Source organism: Equus quagga, chromosome 4 (assembly GCF_021613505.1).
Source record: "Equus quagga isolate Etosha38 chromosome 4, UCLA_HA_Equagga_1.0, whole genome shotgun sequence".
Taxonomy (NCBI): domain Eukaryota; kingdom Metazoa; phylum Chordata; class Mammalia; order Perissodactyla; family Equidae; genus Equus; species Equus quagga.
The window spans coordinates 109,899,587-109,919,935 of NC_060270.1; the positions used below are offsets into that span (position 1 = coordinate 109,899,587).

At 34.7% G+C, this 20,349-nt stretch overlaps 1 protein-coding gene across 6 annotated transcripts in view; it reads left to right on the plus strand.

Moving 5' to 3' along the window:
* The window catches only part of UBR3 (ubiquitin protein ligase E3 component n-recognin 3), a 229,243-nt gene that overhangs the window by 200,062 nt on the left and 8,832 nt on the right, over positions 1-20,349 (plus strand). For all 6 annotated transcript variants that reach the window (XM_046658012.1, XM_046658015.1, XM_046658016.1 and 3 more), the window contains 3 exons: positions 1,386-1,510; positions 7,661-7,768; positions 7,897-8,022. In XM_046658012.1, coding sequence (XP_046513968.1) covers positions 1,386-1,510; positions 7,661-7,768; positions 7,897-8,022 — 359 coding nt within the window. The remainder of the gene's footprint in view (positions 1-1,385; positions 1,511-7,660; positions 7,769-7,896; positions 8,023-20,349) is intronic.

Below are 20,349 nucleotides of genomic sequence, written 5' to 3' on the forward strand. Positions count from 1 at the left end.
TCCTCTGGACTCACCCAATCTGCCTTTTCCCTTTGCTGATTTCTACTTATATCCTTCTGCTATAATAAATCATAGGACTGTATGCTGAGTCTTGTGAGTCCTCCTAGTGAGTCATCAAACCTGGAAGAGGTGTTGGTGAGCCCCAACATGTCTACTTAGGCTGGGATTACAGACCTGTGCAAGAAAAGATGGAAGCCTGGTCCAGGGTGTTGGAACTGACTTGAGAAATTTTTAAAAAGTAGAATTGACAGAATTTGGTGATTGTTTTAATGTGGGGAGAAAGAGACAGGAAAATATCAAGGATGTCTACAAGTTTCTGAATTTAGCAACTGATTAAATGATAGTACTCATTTACTAGGGAGGCAAAATAATATAATGGAAGGAATACTGAATCTGAATGATCTGCATGGATTCAAGTTCAGACCTGGGTGCTTATTAGCTTTATTATCACAGGCACATCCTTTTGAGCTCCATTGTCCAATCGAGACTGCTATGAGGATTGATGAGATATTTGAAGACATTTTCTAAGTTATTAGGTGTATATATAAATGTTTATTGTTCAGCTACCATTATTAAGTACCTAATATGTGCCAGAAGTTACCAGGCAGTTTACATATTGTTACTGTTGTTTTGCATTGTTATAGTTTTCACTGAGTTTTAAAACTCAAGTAGAGTACCTAAAATACTGGAATGTCTTTTTATTTTTTACTTTAGAAGTTCTATATTGTATTATATTATTCTTTAGAAGATCTGTATCATATTAGAAGTATATGAACTGTTGGGTTTTTTGTTTTCTGGGGGTTTTTTTGGTGAGGAGGATTGTCCCTGAGCTAACATCTGTGCCGATATTCCTCTATTTTGTACATGGGATGCCACCACAGCGTACCTTGATGATACACACATAGCGGTGTATAGGTCTGCACCCAGGATCTGAGACTGCAAACCATGGGCTGCCAAAGCAGAGCACGTGCACTTACCAATCATGCCACCATGCCGACCCCTGAACTGTTGGTTTTAAACAGACACCCAGATGTTGTTATTAAACACCTGATGTCCAGTAAGGGGGTCTGCCAAGGTTACATAGCTATTCCAAGGTTGAGTGGTGTTAGCACTCCTGTCTTCTAACAATAGAGCATACTTTCTGCTATGCTAAATACCTCTCATTTACATATTCTGTAGATGAATAAAGAAACTTTGCTTTCATAATTTTCAGATCTGTTGGGTAGGAAATATAATATCACATTATAATCTCATTTTATTAACTACTTAAGTGTTGAACAAAAACCAGTTAACTGTGCAAGGAAAGGCAAATATTTGTGAAATTATCTTTAGTACAGAATGTTTAGATTCCAAAGAAATAATGATGTTTTCTCTCTCTCTCATAGACCACTTCACCTGCATTGTAAAGGTGCTTTTTACCCTACTGTACACACAAGCTCTTGTGGCACTTTCAGTTAAATGCAGTGAGGAAGATAGGTCAGCCTGGAAACACACAGGCGCTCTCAAAAAGGTTAGTATCTTGTCTGAATTTGTCATTTAGTAGTTTGATAAACTCATTAAAGTTGGGGATATGAGTGAATGAGATTAGGTGTTTGAAAGGCAAAATGAGTTATTAACAGTATTCTAATTGGAAATGGAATGCCTTCAGGCTAAAAAAGTTAAAGTTTTTCTTGCACAATGAGGTCTTCTGTATCTGTGTCTAAACTTTGACCTTTATCTCTTTATATTTGGGCAGTTTTGTTTTGCTTTTGCTGCAAGCTTTAAACTTAGAAAAGTTATAAAAAACTGTGTTAATACAGTGAGTAAGTAATAAAATGTCTGCAGACTTACCAATTTTACTTATCTGTCATCTTTTCTTCTTCTTGTCACTATCCCCCAATCACAATCCAAAGATGGCTTTTGACTAACCCCTGCTAAATTTAAAATTCTAGCCTTTTCTTAATTATGCCTCTTTAAATGCTACTTTTCCCCCACATTAGAATATATGTAAGTTCTCAGCAAATTTAAAGGAGTTCTCTTTAAGTTAAAATTATATAAGCAATTTAGAAAAATTGTGCAAATTTAGTTAAATGTAAGTATTTTCGATGGCTTGAGAACAAATGGGATACTGTAGAACCAAAGAACTGACTGAGTGGTTTGGCTTAGAGATAGGTAAACTAAGAAAATTACTTCAGTGTTTTTTGGGAAATTTGATAGGAAAAATAATAGGTGTAGTGTAAATTAAACCTTTTGATTGGCTTATAGACTCTTGAGATTATAAACCTCACTAGAAAGTTTCTGTTAAAATCATGGCTACTTGTTTCAAAGAAGAGAAAACCAGTATAAATACATGAAATATATTCACATAACCTTCACTTTTATCACTAGTTTACTCTTAAATCGTGATTACGTGTACAAAAGTTTAGTATAGTATCATCACAAAATTTGTTATGTCTTCGTTAGGGATGTTGCTTGATTGGCAATTGAACCTGAGTACTAGGGTTAGCTCCTGCCACTACATGGAGATATAACTATTTTGATCAAGACATAGAAACCCTCTGAACCTCAGCTTCTCAATGGTAAATGAGAGGTTTGGAACATATGATTTATAATGGCCCCTCTCTTTTTAAAATTCTGTTATTCTAAGTTCTCAGAATGGATTTTTGTCTTTTCTTTGAATGATTTTTCCTCCTTGTTCCTGGTTGATTCTTGGATAATTTTGCCTTCTGCATTTATCTTTCTTTTTTCTAAATATTCTTTCAGTTTATCTGAGTGTACTCTAATGTAATATTTGGATGTTTAGTATTCAAATCAAGTGTATTAGATTTCTATGCTGTGTCATTGTTTAGATGTTTCCTTAGTAAGCTAATCATGAAAAATTACACATTTAAAACATTTTCTGAGATAATTTGGGTCTAAATCTATTCATCTGACAGTTTGCTACAGTGAGTTGTTAATGACAGAAAATTAGACAATCTATAAATTGTAAATTGTAAATCTATAATGGAAGGACCATGAACCAATTTAGGTAACTATTCTGTCAATGTTCTTTCTCAATTTGCTAATTTTTAGCTATTTTTTAAAATACCTAATAAAACATTTAATATGAGGCAGATTCTTATCATAGCATAAATTAGAAGTTTATAACCATATAAATTGCTTCAGTGAATGAAAACAAAAATTATGATATTCTGTAGGTTAGTTTGCCACGTTTTTAGCTTTTCTACAATAGATCTAAACATTTAGATATATAGCAGGTTATAATTAATAGCAACAACTGTATTTATGAATAATGAAATGTATCTTGACTTCTGTAACTGCTTAGATTTCTGCATCATTCATTTCTCCGTCTTGTTTTCATTTGCTTTTTCCTTTACTTCTTCCCTCCTTCTCTCACTCCTTTCCTACTTTTCTTTCTTCACTGAGTCTTATTCCATCCCTATAATTCCTTATCCGTAGGTATGATAATTACATTGAAAACAGATTTTTGCCTAGGCCAGTCTGGCCTAGGGCAATACAAATATAGGTATTATGTATTTTTGGAAGGAATATTAGAGTTAATTTGATAATGAGGTTTATTTGTGCTGGAAAAATGATCATTACAGTTAGCATAAATTTTTTCCTTTTGGTTCTTTGGAATATTAAAAAGATTAAAAAGAATGTCAAAAGATTCTATTTATTTAATTGAGGTAATGTTGGTTCATAACATTATATAGATTTCAGGTGTACATCATTATAATTTGACTTCTGTATACATTATTTCAGGATTTCTTAATCTGGGGTACTTTCCCTTTATTTGTCTTGTTTTGTTTTGCTGGGGAGTAGGACCATAGCATTAAGCATATACTCAAAGGGCCTGTCACCCCAAAAAGTTGAAGAAGAGCTATAATTTAGACAGAGCATCTACCCAACACAGCATCTGTTGCATCTCTCAACCTTTGATCCTTTTTTTTTATTTAACCCACGTACCTTTTACTACCTCTCCTATAGGATTCTTTTGATTTTGATTCTAAGTCTTTCATCCATAGTCTCAGATAAGTTTTATAAGCCTACTCTTTGCCTACTATAAAATATGCTTTCCTAAGACTACTTATGTAGGAAGTTAAATTATTTTCTTACTTAATACTCTTGATGAAGAGAGTTCTTCACACAAAGCAGTGAATATTACATTATATTTGACTTTTTCATCTGATATAGTACCTGCTGTGTGTAAAAGAAATGCTTAAAATATATTTGATAATAATGATTTAAAAGATAATTATCACTCAATAACTTTCTTGGTTAAAGTTACAAGATTGTCTTTGTTTTTGGTGTTTTCCTTCCCTTTAGCCTAATGCTATAGTTGGATATTTGCTATCCTATTCTGATTCTGTCTACCTGCTTATCTCCTTACACTGTGTTTTGTGACCCCTTTCTCCCTGTTTTTCTTTTTTCAGGTATGAGGGCCTTCTTGAGGATTTCTTGGGGGTGGGGGTGGGGTCTTGTGGCTACGAAGTCCCTCAGCTTTTCTTTGTCTGGGAAAGATTTAATTTCTCCCTCATAGCTGAAGGATATTTTTGCTGGATAGAGTATTCTTGGCTGAAGATTCTTGTCTTTTAAAGATTTAAATATGTCGTTCCATTCTGTCCTAGCTTGTAAGATTTCTGCAGAGAAATCTGCTGAAAGCCTGGTAGGGGTTCCTTTGTAGGTTATTTTCTTCTGCTTTGCTGCCCTTAGTATTCTTTCTTTGTCATTCATTTTTGCCAGTTTTACTACTATATGCCTTGCAGTAGGTCTTTTTACATTGACAAATCTAGGAGATCTGGAAGCCTCTTCAACCTGTATTTCCCTCTGTTTCCCTAGATTTGGGAAGTCCTCTGCTGTTATTTCTTTGAACACGCTTTCTGCTCCATTCTCCTTCTCTTCTCCTTCTTGAATACCTATAATTCTTATGTTGCGTTCCCTCATTGAATCAGATAATTCTCCGAGGCTTTCTTCATTTCTTTTTAGTCTTAGCTCTCCCTCCTCCTCTGTCTGGAGCATTTCAGCATGTCTATCTTCGATTATGCTAATAAGCTCCTCTATGAGGTCCACTCGAGCGTTCAGGGAATCCGTATTTTGTTTCATCTCTAATATTTCCGATTGATTCTTCTTTATAGTTTCAGTCTCTTTTGTGAAGTAGCTCCTGAACTCGTTGAATTGTTTCTCTACATTCTCTTTTACCTCGTTGAGTTTTTTGATGATAGCTATTTTTAATTCATTGTCATTTAGCTTACATATTTCTGTGTCCTCAGGACTGAGTTCTAGGCCCTTGTTGCTTTCTCTCTGGTTTGGAGATTTAATATAGTGTCTGATGTTGGAAGGTTGGGTCTTTCTCTGTCTGATATTATTTGATTGTAGTTACAACCTATTGCCACTGGGTGGGGGTTGAGAGCCATGTATTCTGAGCCCTCCGCCTGCAGCTGAGATGGCATGGGGTGAGTGGGGGGAGGGGCACTTTCTCCTGCGTGCACTCCAGACTTTCTCAATCAGCTCTCCCTATGTGATCTCTTGGGGTGTTGGCTTGATGAGGTCACCCCCCACCCCACCCCCCACCCCTCAAAAGCTTTCGCCCCATTAGAGAGCTTCCCTCTAGGCTGCAGGGGCCCTAGGGAGTCCTTGGCGATCCTGCTAACCAGTGTCACCTCCACCGCTCCTTCCCTCTTGGATCCTCCCACGGTGGTGATCACAAGAGGAGGGAGGGAAGATCTCTCTTACCCCGGTCCAGCTCCTGGGAGTGGGGGCTCCAGCCTCTCCGCTCTCCATCATGTGGCTGCATGTCTCTCTAAGGTTTTTGTATTATGTTAGGGTGTCCTCTGTTGGAATATGGCTGTCCCTTTTTGTTGTATGTTGGAGGAGAGAGAGTCATGGGCAAGTTCACCCGCTGTGATACTGACATCACTCCTCAGTAACTTTCTTGGGTGATCTGAACATCATTTATTTTTATTGGAGGGTATTTTTCCCATAAGTCAGAAAGTAGTATTCTTTGAAGTACTTTTCTGTTGTTATACTCTGAAGAATATATTGAAGAATATACTCAGAAGAATATATTGAATTCAGAAAGCTTTTAGACTGAATTGTATATCTTCAGAACCTTATATATGTCATATTGATTATTAAGTAGAAAATCCGTGGTAATAGTTTTTTTTGAGTTTTCTATATTTGAGTTTAAATGAACTCTGCCTATTTAAGAACTACTCTGATTTATTCAATTTTATAACATGTTGCTGTTTTGATATTCTGTGGAATACTTACAAATTATATGTAACCTATAGGTCAACATATTTGGCAAGTGATCATCCTGTTGATTAAGTAGGCAAGAGTGAGGTGGATAAGGAGAGCAGTTGCAGAGTCAGATGTTTAAAATCAGGACACGATCACACTGCATGATTGAGTGAATATGGCAGAAAGGAGAGGAGTGATTTAAAGATATTGCAAAGAATCGATTATCAGGCAGGTTCCAAGATCAAAAACTTCAGTATTACTGATATAAATTTCATCACTTAGCCAGCTGGTGTTTATTGCTTAGATTTTTGTTATGCAAAGGGATACATGCAAAATACAGACACAGTTCCTGACACTCTGGAATTTGCAGTGTAGTTGAAGAGAGCACAATAACATGTGTAAACAATGAGGGCATATAGAAAAACTGAGTGTCATTAAATAGCAAACTCTGTTGTCCAGACTATCAATGCCTTAAAAATTCTGGGTAGTTATATTCCTCAGTGTTTACTTGATTCTTATATTTTGCTATTTAAAAAGTATAGTTAATTAGAGTAAATGGCATCAAAGCAAAGTTATTACTTTATCCCATTTTACACTTGGCTATACTTTGCAGCAACCTCTAGTATCTTATGAATATAAAAAGAGTTGCATTTCTTTATGTATAAAGATCTTATTGAAATAAATTTGAATTTATAAATAGCCATTATTTTTCCTTTCTTATAAAAAGTCTAGAGTCATTAAGCTTAATTAATTTTAGACTGTTATTTAATATAATTATCTGTACATTCTGTGATAAATATTTGTCCAATTTTATTTTATATTAAATTATTTCAATAAATCCTATTCAAGGAATTTAAGGGAAATTGTAAGAGAAAAAATTTGTGGTCTATATTTTCTTCTATTTCATGCATACATGATTTGTATATAATGAGTGTACACAGACTTCTGTTGGCTTTTTTCACATTTTAATGTTTTCATACCACTCAAATTTGTCATATTCACTGCCTATAAAATATTCTGTTGAGTTGACATGTCATAATTTAGGTAACTACCTCGCTTTTGGTGCTCATTTTAATTTTTCACTACTCTGCAATGAATGTCTTCAGCATATAGGTTTTTTTTTTTTGGGGGGGTTATTTCTTTAGGAAGAATTCCCAAGAGTGGGAATTACTGGGTCAAAAGATATGATGTACATATATTCATGTACACATATGTTATGTAATTTATATGCTGTCTTTTAAAGAAGTATTTAATCATCTACTCAATTTTACTATGCATCCAGAAGTGCACTGTTGTACACAGGTTTTGAGGAATTGGAGTTTACATGCTTGAAAAATAATGTAATCACAACTATAATCTTTAAAAAGTGTTTTTCTTCCAATGTAAATTTTTCATAATTTTCAATTGAAAATGAAACTAATATTTAAATTTTTTCCAGAATACATGTGATGCAGAAAAGTCTCATGAAGTGTTATTGAGCTTTGTGATAAGTGAACTGTCTAAAGGAAAGTTATACCATGAAGAAGGAACTCAGGAGTGTGCAATGGTATGCTCTCTCTAAGACCAGATGTAGTGGTTATTTAGTTAAAAATTTAGATTTTGTTGCCATTCTGAAATTTTTTAAGCTGTATCTATTATAGAATGAATTGTTCAGATCTTCTTTTTTAACTTCAGGTTAGCCCTATTGCTTGGTCTCCCGAATCCATGGAAAAGTACTTACAGGACTTCTGCTTGCCTTTCCTCAGAATCACCAGCCTTCTTCAGCACCACCTTTTTGGGGAAGATTTACCTAGCTGCCAGGTATAATCTGGGGTAGAGAGTAGGGAGCCTTGTTTTTATAATTAGCTAATTTTTAAAAATATACTCATGTATAGTATAATACTTATATCTATATACAGAGCTGTCATACAAGTATATGTTAGTCTAACTCAAAGGAATAAATATTTAGAGTATTTGCTATTATTATTTTTTTATTTGTTAGCATCCACCCATTTTTATGATAGTATTACTAATATTTGATATTTGAGCAGTTTTGGATTAGATCAGTGATAATAATGCTCAGTATTTGAACAGAATCATATTATTCATATTAACATTTATCAGTATTTTTATCATATTGATATATTTCTCACTGTCCCCATTGATATATTATCACTTTTCATCTGCTTTTAATATCCTTTTAAAAGTTATGTTGGTCATAAAGCTGGTTGTTTGAAGATGTGATGGCATGTATGTAATTTTAGAACAGCAAAATGTTTGATTTGTAGCCAATTATATTAAAACTTGGATGAATGAATTAAATCACTGGGTTAATCTATATCACAAAACTGTGGGCCAGTGTGACTAGGCAAGAAAGTGACAGGGTGAGAAACCGGAAGGTGAGTCAACCAAACTGCTTCTAGGATTATGAGCCTGACATCTGCCATTCATTTCCAGGGAATTTGATGTGGGAATTAATACATTTATCATGTTTATGGTCTTTGAAGCATATCAGAATTAAGCAGTAGATTATTCCTTCTCTCTTAAGTAATTGACCATTGCATTAAATTGTTTGGGTTCTTTGGTTTTTATCAAATGATTTGAGATAAACTCTGCACATTTGTTCCCAAAACGTTTTATTTAGTTATAAGATATTGAACAAATTAAAAGTATTCATCAATGAGATATTTTATTTCATGGTTGTTCATTTTAAATTTTAACTTAAAAGAAAAGTGTGTTTCCTTCTGGCATATGACATCTGTAAGCATGGAGATTAACCAAACAAAATCTGCTTCATCCTTCATCAACTTTGCTTTGTTCACATTTAAAGGCCATAGGCTGTGGTTCTTTATGTTCTTGTTACCTTATGGTTTGTTTTGTCACCTGTTTTTATTGGAGAGTATTTTTCTCCCATAAGTTGGAAAGTACCTGGAGGCAGAAGCTCTTGAACTGGGCATTGAAAGTTGGTCTGGGGTTTGGGTCTACAGTGATTCCTGTGGTAAAGCATCAGGCGTGTACTTAGACCAAGGAAGAAATGCGTTGATTAGGATGCATGAAAAGAAATAGTGCAATGTAGTGTCAGAAAGATAGATCAAGGTGAAGTTGTAGTGGATCTTGAATTTCACATGAGGGAATTTGGACCATTGAAAGATTTTGGACAAAAATGTGACATGATTCAAATTTTATTTCAAGATAAAGCCTTATTCTAATATAAGATTGTGGGGTGTGAGGAATGGGGGGACCGGGAATAGAAAAGCCAGTTGGTGAAGGACGTATTAGAAATAAAAGAGGGAAGGGAGTGATTAGAGATTTCATAGATGGACTAGTCGGGATTTGACACTTGAACACATGGGAGTAAAGGGAGAAGAAGAAAGAGTCATACTGTACTTAGGTTTTAAGCCTGGGAAACTTGAATCTTTATAGTACAGTTAATAGAAGGAAGAAGTGTTTCTGTTTCAGCAGGTTTGTGGGGGCCCAAATGAAAATATTTTGCATATATTCAAACTGAAGGGTCATTTAGACCATTTAGTAAATATATTCAACTGAAGTGAGAGAAGTAGGATTAGAACTTTAGATAGTTTGCTCTCTCTTGTTTAGACTTCTGTTATCTGTGTTATCTTTTGTTTGCTTTTACACATGTATATAATATATAAATATATATGTAATATGTAAAGATATATAGATATTTGCTTGTTCGTACACTTTGTTCTCTGGCCTTTTGTTTCATTTAGTCATGGTATGGTATAGAAGGGTTAATGTTACGCATACTTTAACTTTTGTGGATTTGGCTTTTTTTTCTTTGTGTTGCTTTCTTTCATTTAGAGGATTTTGTTTCACCCATTCATATCTCATGCTTTTATCCAAAAGACATTTTATTAAATTTTGTTCTTTTGTTTCTTTGATTCTAATTGCAAATCTATTCATTCAGCAGTTTTCACTTAATGTTTTCTGTTGTATTTCTCAAAGTTAACTGGAGTCATTCATTTATAGCCCTTTGTTTCATTTAGAAGGGAAAGGACTAAATATTTATCTGTTCATAGGTATTTACAAAGCAGGTTATAATGACTAGCTCTTTATGAACCAGTTTATAAAATAGGTTCTCATTTTACAATGAAGAAATTGAAGATGAAAACATATATAAGCTAATAAATCAGTTAGCAGGAGAGTTTACCTCATTCATCTGATAGTATTTATGTTGGTCCCCTTGTTCATTTCTTTACCTTTTATCTTTTCATTTTTGAGAGGAAGGATGGAGGTGCAGATACATGGAATTCAGTTGATCACACTCCCCAGCTCATGGCATACCATGATATTGCCTCATTATTCCTCCTTTGTTTCCCACATGATACCTCATCCATTACTTGTCTATGTCATACGTCAATGTCAACATAAACTGCAAATAGTGTTGTTTTGTGTTTAATTTGCATAACTGGTATTGTGCTATAAACCTTGTATCTTTCTTACTTTTTTCCTACTAAATATTATACCATTTAGACCTAATCATGTATCTCTAAATGATGATTCATTCTTATTGCTGCATAGCAGTATTCCAGTATAAGTATATTCCACATTTTACTTACTCTTCATTGATGAACATCTAGGCTGCCTCCAAATTTTTGCTACCATGGGAAAAATAAACTGCTGTGAAAACCTAAAGTCTTACGTATTTTAAACTTTCTCTGGGTTCTATACCTAGTTATGGGATTGCTGGATCCGTAGGACACCTTCTGCCTCTTTGCTTTCTAAATGGCTGCTCACGGTTCACATTCCCATTTGCAGTGCGTGAGGGTTCTTGTTTTCCACCCTACACTTGCAGCACTTCTTTCTCTCCAGTGTTCTAATATTTGCCAGAGGGTTGCAAAGTATATGCTTTTGATTAATTTAATTTGCGTTTCTCTAATTATAAATGCAACTGATCATTTGTTCATATACTTATTAGACATTTCAATTTTTCTCTGTATATTTCCTATTCCTATACTTTGACTATTTTTAAAAATTGGACTTTCTGTTGTTATCTTTCTGCTGCTTTGTCACTTTTACTCATCACAGATATCTTTTGACAGACTTTTGTTTGATTGTATTGCCCTTTGTGGAACAGAAATATTTAATTTTAATGTTGTAGACTTATCACTTTTTTCATCATGACTTATGTTTTGGAATCTTATTTTAAAAATCCTTCTCCAATTTGAGATTATAAAGTTATTTTATCCTTTCTTCTTTTATTTTCATAGTTTTATCTTTACATTTAGATTTCATTCAATCTGGAATTTATTTTGTAGTAAAGTATGAAGTAAAGATCTAATTTTTTTCTCCATCTGATCAGACAGTCTTCCTGACACTATTTACAGTATAACCTCTTTATAAAATAACCTTTTCCTTACTGACTTTTGATGGTAACAAGTTTCTGTGTTTCTGGTTTTGTATTGTGTACTATTGAGCTATTTGTTCCTGTACTAGTAGCAGACTGTTCTAATTACTCTGGTTTTATTGTAGACGTTGTATCTGGTAGGACAAGTGTCCCTTCCTTTTTTTCTTGTAACTTCTTTTTACTAAATTCTTTTTTTCTGATTTTCTTTTCTTGTTAGCTTTATATAGACCTTTATTCTTGTATATAATTTTATAATCAATTTCTAATTTTTTTCCTAAAATCCTATAAGATGTTAGATAAGAATTGCTTTAAATTTATAGTTTTAAGACATTGAACATAGTTTATATTTCCATTTATTCAGGTCTTCTTTTAATACTTTTCATAGAATTTTTAAATTGTCATCTTAAAGTCTGAAGAATTATTTATAAAGCTAATTCTAGAGGATTTATGGTTTTAGTTTCTATTTAAATGATATCTTATTTTCTGTAACATTCTTTGATTACTTCTTGCTGGTACAGAATAATGCTGTTAATTTTTATATGTTCTTGTGACTGGCCACTTGCTGAACTCTTTTTCTAAGAGTTTTCCTGCTGGTTCTTTTAGGTTTTCTGTGTAATTCTGATCATATCATCTGAAAATAATGACAATGTCCCTTCCCTTCAAACCTTTATTACTTTTGTTATCTTAATACATGTCCAGTACTATTTTGAGCAATGGAAGTAATAGTCAGCATCCTTTTTTTGTGCCCTACCCCAAAGAGAATGCTTCTAAAGTTTTCTGTGCATGTCTTTTTGTTTGTTGTTTTTACTGTAAATGGAATTGTTTAAAATTTTATGTTTTCTAATATATTGCTGAAATGTGGAAATCCAATTGAAATTTTTTTTTCCTTCTCCCCAAAGCCCCAGTACCTGGTTGTATATCCTAGTTGTAAGTCCTTCTACTTCTTCTATGTGAGCCACCACCACAGCATGGCAACTGACAGACGCGTGTTGTGGTTCCACAACTGGGAAACGAACCTGGGCTGCCGAAAGAGTGAGACTACCAAACTTTAACCATTAGACCGTCAGGATTGGCCCCTAATTGGAATTTTTGAACATTAATCTTCTACAGTTAGCCACTTTGCTAATAAATTCAGTGATTATTTCTAATCCAGGAGGCTCTTGAGTTTAACAGTACTTTTTTTTTGCTGAGGAAGATTCACCCTGAGCTAACATCCATTGCCAGTCTTCCTCTTTTTTTGCCTGAGGAAGATTAGCCCTGAGCTCACATCTGTGCCAGTCTTCCTCTGTTTGTATGTGGGTTGCCACCACAGCATGGCTTGATGAGAGGAGACACTGCACCTGGTACCAAACCTGTGAACTCAGGCTGCCAAAGCAGAGCACACCAAACTTAACCACTACGCCATGGGGCCAGCCCCTAGCAATACATTTCTTAGTCATACATTTTGTTAAGTGTGGCAAATCAAGAAGAGTAACCGAGTACATGCTCTGCCACAGGAAACCTGCTCTCCACAGTAATCTATTAGCCTTCCTGATTTAGTTAAACGTCTTAGTCTAACACCGTTTCCACTACCATTTTAGAGATGTTTATAGTAACCTATATGATTCTCTTATCTTTTCTCCTGCTTAAATACGTCTGCTCTTATTTATCCTTTACCTCTGGAATTCTAAACAGGGGGACTTCAGGTAATTTTTGAATTCCACAGCATTGTTTGTAGAATGTTTGTGTATGTGTATTTTTCTTGGAAGAAAATAGTTATCAGATTCTTATAGGGGACGATGATTATCCACCTGCCCTCCAAAGTTGAAAACCACTGCTCTAATATATCTCCTTTAATTCTTTTTTTCTTTCATCTATCTGTCAAAAATAATTTCCCTACAAATAATAATAATGATAGCCAGCATTTATTGTACACTGACTACATGCTAAGTGCATTGCATTTAAATTCATTTAAGCTTCACAACAACTATGAGGTAGCTGTTATAATATTTACTTTACAGACAAGGAAACAGGCACAGAGAGGTGACTAACATGCTCAAGACTCACAGTTAGTAAGTAAAGCAGCCAGGATTTGAACACATTTAGCCTACAAGCCAAACTTGCGCTATTAACGTCTGAGCTATGCTGCTGCTTGCTACACAAAATGTTTTTTGAGGATTACAGGTAATTTTCTTTTAGTATTAAGTCTGTAAAAACCATTATAATATTGCATATTGTACTCTCTGATCTCAATATTACTATAAATACTCCACCTATAGACATTTCTTGTAGTATAATTAATATGGTGATTGATTTATTGATAGCTGAATAGACATATAGCAAAAAATTGAAAATATCTCAAGTATCCATCAATGGGAAACTGGTTAAATAAATTGTGGTTTATTCATACAGTGGAATACTGTGCAGAAAAGAAAAGACTAGAAAGTTTTCTATGTGCTAATATGGAAAAATCTTAAAAAATATGTTCAGTAACCAAAGGCAAGGTGTGCTTATATAAATGCAGATGAGAGAGAAATAATAGTATTCATATTTGCTTGTGTGTGTGTGTATATATATATTACACACACACATACTCTGGAAAAATACGTTAAAAATTACAGTGAGTTCTTACCTAGGAGTTGGGATACTGAGTTGTTGATTTGGCTAGAATGAGAACAAGGATGATGGAGAGACTTTTTTAAAAAATGATATCTTTTCATACTTTCTAGTTTTTAAATAGTGTAAATATATTACTGCAATAATTAAGTTTACAGAAGAGAAAAAATGTATGTACTTTTTAAATAGGTAGTATATTTACATTTTTCAAAATTCAAATGTGCAGAAAGATATTCTATGAAAAAAAATCTGTTTAACCCCTTTCCCTAGCCACTCAGTTGCTATCAAGTGCTGTCAGTTTCCTCTGTATTATTCCAGACATATTTTATGCATATACAGAAAATATATGTATATCGGAGTGCTTTTTTTTTTTTACTTTAGCCCCTTTTTACACATTGTTGTACAGCTTGCATTTTTTCACTTTAGAGTTTCCTTGTCATTTTATGTTCAACACATTTGTGTTCAACACATGAAGATCTTTCTCATTTTGTTTTATAGGTTCAGAATATTTTGTTATGTGATCTACCAGGACATATTTAATCAGTCCTCTGTTAATAAACATTTGGGTTATTTCTAGTCCTTTCCTGTTTGTAAATGATACCACAATAAATAATAGTCTATGCAAGTTATTTGCAAGCTTTCAATTGTATTTCTAGGGTGAATTTTTAGAGGGGATTGACTGTGTCAGCACTTACATACATTTGTAGTTTTGATGGTTGTTACCAAACTGCTCTTCACTGAAGTTATACCAAGTACGTGAACACCAGTAATGTGTCAGAGTTTCCTTATACTATGTCTGCTTAGTGTGTCATCAAACTATTTGATCCTTGCCTCTAGGTCTTTTGTCTAGGTAAAATTTACCTCAGTGTAGTTTTAGCTTGCATTTATCCTAAAGTTAAGCATTTTCCATATTTAAGAGCCATTTTGTTTTCTTTACTATGACCTACTTGTTACATAATGATTCTTTTGAAAATAATTAGAACATGAAAACAATTAGAAAAACAATTTACTATCCCTTAAAAAAAAACTCGTGAATTTTTCTTTGTTTAGAATTACCTTGTCTATTTTGTCGAAGTCAAATGGTAGGTAGGAATGAGAAACATTTCTTTCATTTTTCAATTCTTTCATATGAATGTTTTCCTCAGATTCTTCATTTTAGTGACCCACATTTGGACTCACATCTGCTTCATAAGAGAGACCAAATAATCTTGAAATAGCCTATGAATCCAGGGAAAAAATACATTTATGTAGATCTTTGTTAATATTTATCCATTATTGGATTTCTTATCATGAAAATGAATAAATATTACTGTTTTTCTGCCATAGTAGTTCCTATCTTTTCATTGTGTTTGTGCCTTACATGAGAAGATAAATGCCCTCTCTTAATAAAGCAGGAAAATATAACAGTTGTAAATATATATGTGCAAAACAACAAAACCCCAAATTACGTAGAGCGGAAATTGACAGAATTGAAAGAAGAAATAGAGAAATCCACAATTATAGCTGGAGACTTCAGTGTTGTTTCTTAGTAGTAGTTAAGGACAAGTAGACAGAAAATCAGCTAGGATAAATGGGACCTAAACAGTACCATCAATCAACTTGATATATTGACATTTACAGAGTACTTCATCAAACAATAGCAGAATGCATATTTTTTACAAGTATGCATGGAACATTCACTAGAATATACCATATGCCAAGCCATAAAACAAGTATCAATAAATTCAAAAGAATTGAAATCATACATATTTTCCGACAACATGGAATTAAATTAGAAATCAGTAACAGAAAGAAATATAGAAACCCCTAGAGGTGTGGGAATTAAACAACACACTTCTAAGTAACTTGTGTGTCAAAGCAGAAATCACAAAGAAATTAGAAAATATTTAAACTGAGTGAAACTGAAAATGCTAAGTAGCAAAATTGCAGGATGCAGCTAAAGTAGTTCTTGGAGAATATCTTCAAATGCTTATATTTAAATAGAAGCAGGTCTAAAATCATTTGTTTAAATTTCTGCTTTTTGAAGCTAAAAATAGAATAATTTGGACTCAAAGCAAGTAAAAGAAAGGAAATTACAAAAAACAGAGCAGAAATCAATGAAGTATTAATGGAGAAACAGTAGAGAAACCAGTGAGTCCAAAATCTGGTTCTTCGCAAAGATCAATAAACTGGAAAAAGCTAAATGTCAGGAGCTCAGCTGAGCTGGAAGAGAGAACTGAGCTGAAAGATGTTGGAGTAACTGATTAAAGCAACAAAACAAAAATGAAGGAGTTAAACGTTTAATCACTTACTGATGATAGTATAAGCTAGAGGCTAAGACCAGGGAAAACACCAGTTCCCCCTGTTCCATTTATACTCATGGAATGAAATGGCATACTTGTCAAGGATCAAGTGAATCAGTATAGATGTGGCGGTCTATTGAGGGAGCCCCGAACAAAAAACTCTGGCAGTTTTATGGACTCTGAGGTAGAGAATGGGTGAGGGAGGAGAGATAGGAGTGGAAAAGTACTGACTAGTGAGTCAGAATGGGGAAAAATGTCTTCAGGTTTTCCCCTTCTTTCTTCCATAATGTGGCCTTGGCAGAGGCACTGAAGAGACCCCTGCCCAAGGCCTTAGATAAAGAGGCATAGGAATAAAGGCATCAAGGCTAGGAATGTAAATATGTAAAAGAGCATGACTGGCCAGGGGGACCTGAGACCTTGACTGCAAATACCTTCAGAGACTGGAATGCATTGGTTGTGCACCCAGTCTGGTGTAGGAAGGCAATTTTCATCCCTGAGGCCTGCAAAGTAAAACCTTTGCCATTGCCTATAGTTAAGCCTGAAAAGTCACACATCACACACACATTTACCCCAGTAGTTTTACCCCAATACCCAAACTATGCATCACAAGAAAAGAAAAATACAAACCCATATCTCTCATGAATTAGAAGCAAAAACCTTAACAAAATATTAACGATAGAAAGGATAATATACCATGACCAAATGGGTTTATCCTAGGAATGAACAATTTGTTCAACAGTGAGAAACCAGTTAATTTAATTCACCATATTAGTAGAACAGATTTTTCCAAAGCATGTGACCATTTCAGTAGTCAAAGAAAAAGTGTTTGAAAAAATCCAGCACCCTTTCATGGTAAAAACACTAAGCAAAACAAGGAATAGAAGAGAATTTCTTCAGCCTGATAAAGGGCACCTATGAAAAACCCATAGCTAATGTCCTACTTAATAGTGAAAGATAGAAAGCCTGCCGCCTTAGATCAGGAGCAAGACAAGGATGTCTGCCCTCATCACTTCTTTTCAGCATTGTATTGGAGGTTCTAGAAAGACTAGTTAGGTAAGAAGAAGAAATAAAAGGCATCTAGATTGGAAAGGAAGAGGTTAAGTAATCTGTTTGCAGATCTGATGATCTTGTATTTGGAAAATCATATGGAATCTCCAAAAGAACTATTAGAGCTAATAAATGAGTTCATCAAAATTATAAGATACATGAGAAATGTACAAAAAAATTAATGGTATTTTTGTGCACTAGCAATGAACAATCTGAAAATGAAATTAAGAAAGAAATCCCATTTACAATAGAGTGATGAAAATATTCTGGAGTTAGATAGTAGTGACAGTTGCACAATTTTGTGAATATACTAAAACTAAATTGTATACTTTAAAAGGGTGAATTTTATGGTGTACAAATGATATCTTGATTTAAGAAAATATATTGAGAAAGGACTTGTATAAAGAACATATCAAGAACTCTTATAGCTTAGTAATAAGAAAACAAAAATACTAACAAGGTGGGCAAAAGATTTGAAAAAATACTTTGCATGAGAATATATGTGATTGAACAAGTACATGAAAAAAGGTTCCACATCATTGTGATTAGAGGAGTACAAATTAACATCAGAAGTGTTGGTGAAGATTTGGAGTACCTGGAATTCTCATTCATTGCTGGTGGGAAAACAAAACAGTATAGTCAAATTCGGAACAAGTTCCTTCAAAAAGTTAAACATCAACTTACTGTACAGTACAAGAGTTCTACTCCTAGGTATGTACCGAAAGAAATGAAAGCATATGTCCATATAAAGACTTTTAAATGAATATTCATAACAGCCTAATTTATAGTAGTCAAAAACTGGAGGGCTGGCCGGCCCGGTGGCACAGCGGTTAAGTGTGCGTGTTCCGCTTCAGCAGCCCGGGGTTCGCCAGTTCGGAGCCCGAGTGCACACATGGCACCGCTTGGCAAGTCATGCTGTGGTAGGCATCCCACGTATAAAGTAGAGGAAGCTGGGCATGGATGTTAGCTCAGGGCCAGTCTTCCTCAGCAAAAAGAGGAAGATTGGCAGCAGATGTTAGCTTAGGGCTGATCTTCCTCAAAAAAAAACAACAAAAAAAACTGGAAACAACCCAGAAGTCTATCAACAAGTGAATGCATGAACAAATGTGGTATATCCATACAGCGGAATACTACTCAACAATAAAAAGGAATGGACTACTGATATACACAATAATATGAATGAATTTCAAAATATCATGCTAAGGAAAAGAGGCCAGGCTCAAAAGACTGTATGATTCTATTCATATGAAATTTTTTACAAATCCAAAACTATAAGGGCAGAAAGCAGATCAGTGGCTCCTTGGGGCCAGGAGAAGGGGCTGGAATTGATTGCATGGGGGCACAAGGGAATTTTTTAGTGGGGTGAATGGAATTGTTCTAAAATTTTATTGTAGCAATGATTGCATGACTATACATGTACCAAAATTCATCAAGCCACATGTAAAGTGGGTGAATTTTATACCTCAATAAAATTGCTTTTAAAAATACCTTCTTTAGGGGCCAGCCCTGTGGCTGAGTGGTTAAGTTTGCATGCTCCACTTTGGCGGCCCAGGGTTTCGACAGTTCAGATCCTGGGTGCGGGCATGGCACCGCTTGTCAGGCCATGTTGAGGCAGCGTCCCACATGCCACGACTAGAAGGACCCACAGCTAGAATATACCACTATGTAATGGGGGGATTTGGGGAGAAAAAGAAAAAGAAGAAGAAGAAGATTGGTAACAGTTGTTAGCTCAGGTGCCAATCTTTAAAAAAAAATACTCTCTTTATAAATGGGGGATTTGTGGCCCCTCATTTCTACAGATTTTTAAATTATCGTCTTTTTCAGCCTGTATATCACTATATTTTTTCATCTTTATTTCTTCTTTGAGGCAAATCTCAGAATTTTGTACTTAATCTACATAATTCAGTTTTGGAAACAGATGTTTGTTGTGTATCTACTATGTGCCAAGCACTGGGAGGACAGAGCTCCTACTCCCAAGGACTACTCCCACAGTCTTATAGGCAAAAGGCTAATTTATTTTTAAAGTAGTTAACGAAAAATATAAATGCAGGAACAGAAGTATGTATAAGCTATGGAAGGATTAATTTTATCTGAGTGGAGCAAGATAGTCTAAGGTCTCATTAAGTGGGGTCAGGGAAGGCTTCCCTGGGCAGCTGGAATTTGAAGGATAGAGTTGATTCAGTGGACGGGGAAAGTAGACATACTAGTCTCCTAAATGATTTTTTCAGTTAAATCAAGTGGGATTGGGGAGTATTTTTTGGTGTTTATAAGACTAACAGCTCCTTTAAAAATCAACTTTCAGGATGAGTCCTTGGATCACTGATTTCCCTGGTTCTGTTATTATTGAATAGAGCTTCAGGTTGCCTGGCACTTAGATGGCTCAAGTTTTTAAAAACTCTACCCTCTTTTTAAAACTGACTTTGTTTCAAACTCTTTCATGGTCTGGGCAAGTTATTTAGCACTGTCTCTTGTGAAGTCCATGTTTTTACTATTGTTCTTCGTCCACACTGGCAGCCTGCGTCTTTTTAACCAAAGTTTTCCCTCTGCCCCAAATTAACATCTGCTTTCATAGAGTATCTAGGTTTAGTAGATTGTATTCATCAGATATATAACAACACTATTTAAAAAGTAAATGTATAGAGCCAGCCTTGAGGGCCTGGAGGTTAAAGTTTGGCACCCCCTGCTTCAGCGACTCCAATTTGGTTACTGGGTGTAGAACCACCCACCACTCGTCTGTCAGTAGCCATGCTGTGGCGGTGGCTCACATAAAACTGAAAGGACTACAACTGAAAATATACAACTGTGTACTGGCGCTTTGGGGAGAAAACTTAAAGACAGGAAGATTGGCAACAGAGG